The sequence below is a fragment of the Phaethon lepturus genome, unplaced genomic scaffold (genome assembly GCF_000687285.1).
Source record: "Phaethon lepturus isolate BGI_N335 unplaced genomic scaffold, ASM68728v1 scaffold52410, whole genome shotgun sequence".
In the NCBI taxonomy this organism is placed as follows: Eukaryota; Metazoa; Chordata; class Aves; order Phaethontiformes; family Phaethontidae; genus Phaethon; species Phaethon lepturus.
The window spans coordinates 4,495-7,985 of NW_010515104.1; the positions used below are offsets into that span (position 1 = coordinate 4,495).

A 3,491-nucleotide genomic window follows, 5' to 3' on the forward strand; every position below is an offset into this window, starting at 1 on the left:
GAGCAGCAGAACTTCTTCGCTCAGATTAAGGGTTACAAGAGGTGCATCCTGTTCCCTCCTGATCAGTTTGAATGCCTCTACCCTTATCCTGTGCACCATCCGTGTGACAGACAGAGCCAGGTGAGAGTAGCAGTTCTGTTCTCTGCTCTGTGCCAAAAAGGGCATTTGTGAAGATGCTAGGTGGGAGGAAGCTGCGTTGGAATTAAAGCTGCATACCACTTGCTGAGCCTTTGCAAAACCTGAGTTCAGATCTATTAGTTGGTGAATACATTCAGAATAGCGGTGTTTCAGTTTGTGTCTGGTCCTAACTTGCATGTGCTAGGGCTATAAACATCTTCTTACTGATAGTGCAGCTAGGCTGCAGTTGTTGCCTTCTCTGTTCTGTTTCATTGATCAGTTGGTCAAACACAGATTTTCTCAGAGACAAATTGTAGGACTCCTGAGTTGGTGGTACTTTTGGAGTACTGCAGGACCTTGCAATGGAGTTAAGACATTAAATTAATAAGACACGGGGATTTGATACTGAGAGCCAATAACGAGGACTGTCATTGCAGGAAGTTCTTCTGAGTTTCTTAATGTTTTCTTCCATTAGGTGGACTTTGACAATCCTGACTATGAGAAGTTTCCAAACTTCCGGAGTGTGGTTGGCTATGAGACGGTGGTGGGTCCAGGGGATGTGCTATACATACCTATGTACTGGTAAGAAGGATGGTGGGACTGCACAGTGACCAGCAAACAGAGGTTTAAAAGGTCTTCTGCTTAGTGTTGGGTTGGGTCTTAAGAGAATTTTGTTTTGACTTCTCCAGCAAGTATGATAATTTCTGGAATATCTTGGGCCAATCTGCTTCTACTTCTCATTTCTTGGGTGGGCATGGTAATTCTCCCGGAGTATGAGAGTACTCCACTAACATGTGTGAGAAAAGGATCTGTATTTAAATAAGGAGAGCTTTCCAGAAGTTCTGAGGTCTTCATGATGGAAGTATAGGGCAAGGCTTGTCTAGTGCAGTCTGAACACATCCATACAAGGTATTTCACTATAAGCTACAGCAATAATTTATTTTCTTTATCGTGTGGTTTCTATGCAGGTGGCACCACATTGAGTCTCTCCTGAATGGGGGAATTACCATCACTGTGAACTTCTGGTACAAGGTAAGTACAAGCACCTTCCTGTGCAGCTTGGATGGATAGCTCTATCCAAGGGGATTTTTTCAGGTAGATGTGCATTAGCATGTGTTGTCAATATGAGAACTTCATTGCACCAAATCCTTTGCTTTAAAGCTGAAAGCTGCTTTCTCCCTTTCCAGTGGCATGTGGAGAACTGGGTGGCTGGGAGGTGGTAGAATAATCTGCCAATTCAGGAAACATGCAATGAGCTATTTTGATATTTCAGGGTGCTCCAACCCCAAAGAGAATTGAATATCCATTAAAGGCTCATCAGAAAGTGGCAATAATGAGGAACATTGAGAAGATGTTGGGAGAAGCCTTAGGAAATCCACAAGAGGTACAAAAAAGAACCATATAGTCACTGCTGTCAAAGTTGTTATGGCTTAATGCAAAACTCGAGATGCCAACTATTTGGCTCTGCAGGTTTCACAGTGAGGGTAGGAGAAAGCAGGGTTGCTCTGTTGCTGTGAATGGTTCTTCCTGCTGTCTTCAGAAGATCCTTTGGCTACAAAAAGGCAAGCTCTTTAAATTATAATTCTGAAGCGGACTTCAGAAGAGGCTGCAAACAATAGAGTAATCGTTCTTGTATGTGGGGGAAGGTGTACTTTGGCTGTGGGCACTGCCATGAAAGTGTTGCTCCCAAACTCTCCTTAGCCTTCTCTGCAGCAACAATACCCAGTATTTGTCTAAAAAAGAAACTTTTACCTGTTGAATCCAAATCTCTTAAATAAGAGAAATATTTTCTATTGTCGTGTTCTTCCCCCTTAATGCATGTCGCAGTCATCTGAATTCTTTGCAATTTTAACCAACTGGTATTTCAGAAAAACAGTTTGAAGTACTAATAGTATGCTTTTGAAGATCTCCTGCTGATCTGAAAGTGGAAATACTGAACGTGACTAGAAATGTTTTCATGGTCTGTAATCCTTAACATTGTGTAGGAACTCCTCTTTAGTGCACTTGTGTGAGATCATGCCTCTCCCCTTAAATTATCTCACTGCCATAGCATGATAAACTTCCCTCAGTGATCAGACAGTGCTGAGAAATGAGAGTGGTCTTTACTGAAAACAACACCTTACCAAAATTGTCAGTCCTAGCCTTCCTTCCAAGTGACTCCAAGGACCAGAGAGGATTCAATAAGAATGTTCTATCTCTGCCCTGCAAAAAGCAACCCCTGATGACTGTTGGCTCCTCACAAATGTAGGGTGGGAAGTGAAAAAGTTTCAAACAAATACCATAGCTGCAACATTTTGGTGACAACTAAAGCGGTGTGTTGGCAGAGAAGCCTGAAATTTTGGTAGGGTATTTGAGGATGTGCTCAAAGGTACCCCAGTGTTTTATCTAGAAAATACTTCGAAACTGATTTGGTGTACCTTAGGCTCAGTTTGTGCACTGAGATCCTCTGCCCTGGGCTGCTCAGCTCATAAAGTGTTATGATGGAGAGGGAGCAGGCTCTGCAGCTGTCATTTCTGTGTAACTGTCTTAGCTAATGATCTGTTTTTGCTTTAAACAGGTGGGTCCCTTGTTGAATATGATGATTAAGGGACGATACGACTAATGCCTGGCTGCCTGGGTGACTGATGTTGGAGCTGCTTTGTTCACAAGCAATGGAAGATACTGAGCGCTAGTATTGCACGCAGCACTTAACGGACTGATGGGTTTCCTGGCCCATCCCTGCCCCACTACAATAAAGGGGGCTACTGGAACTGCAAAACCGTTAGTACCCCATTCATCCTCCACTCTCATCTAACCGAACCTCCCAAGAAAGAGTCTGCACTTATTGGAAGCTGGATTCATGCTCACTAACTTGTTTTTTTCTCCCTCTTCCCTGTTTGCCACAACAAAGAGCATGGCTTCTGGCACTCGGATGTGTTGCTTCAGGATTTTCAGGCATTTGAAGAAGAGCTTGGAGGAGAACCAGGAGTGATCTTGTTTCCTCAGCCTCCTAGGGTTTGGGCCTCCTGACTGAGTTTGTGTTAGTGCCTGCAGTGGAAATAAGATGGGAAGTGATAGTTTTCACAGTCCTCTGTTGTTAGAGGACCTGTCCACACTCAACTCTGGCACCTTTTTGTATAACAGAAATGAACATGTGAGATGGCCTGTGTGTGGTGAGCAACTGGACAAATGATTCAATTTCTTCAACTTAAGACATCTTTGGACTTAGTACAGGGTAGAGATCAGAGTGAATTAATCTAGTGTGTGAGCACCAAATCCTATGCTCTCCAAATAACATCTGTGTTGTAGGAGCCTAGATAAACTTCCTTTCTGACAGCTTTCTCTGGGGAGCGAAGGCTTTTCTCCTGCTCTTCTGAAGCTGCAAGTGTGGTTAA

The 3,491-nt window shown here is 43.4% G+C and overlaps 1 protein-coding gene across 1 annotated transcript in view; it reads left to right on the forward strand.

Moving 5' to 3' along the window:
- The window catches only part of HIF1AN (hypoxia inducible factor 1, alpha subunit inhibitor), a 6,697-nt gene extending 3,428 nt beyond the window's left edge, over window positions 1-3,269 (forward strand). The window contains exons 4-8 of the mRNA XM_010294959.1: window positions 4-120; window positions 593-699; window positions 1,086-1,149; window positions 1,391-1,501; window positions 2,675-3,269. Coding sequence (XP_010293261.1) covers window positions 4-120; window positions 593-699; window positions 1,086-1,149; window positions 1,391-1,501; window positions 2,675-2,719 — 444 coding nt within the window. The 3' untranslated portion in view covers window positions 2,720-3,269. The remainder of the gene's footprint in view (window positions 1-3; window positions 121-592; window positions 700-1,085; window positions 1,150-1,390; window positions 1,502-2,674) is intronic.
- The last annotated feature ends 222 nt before the right edge of the window (window positions 3,270-3,491 follow it).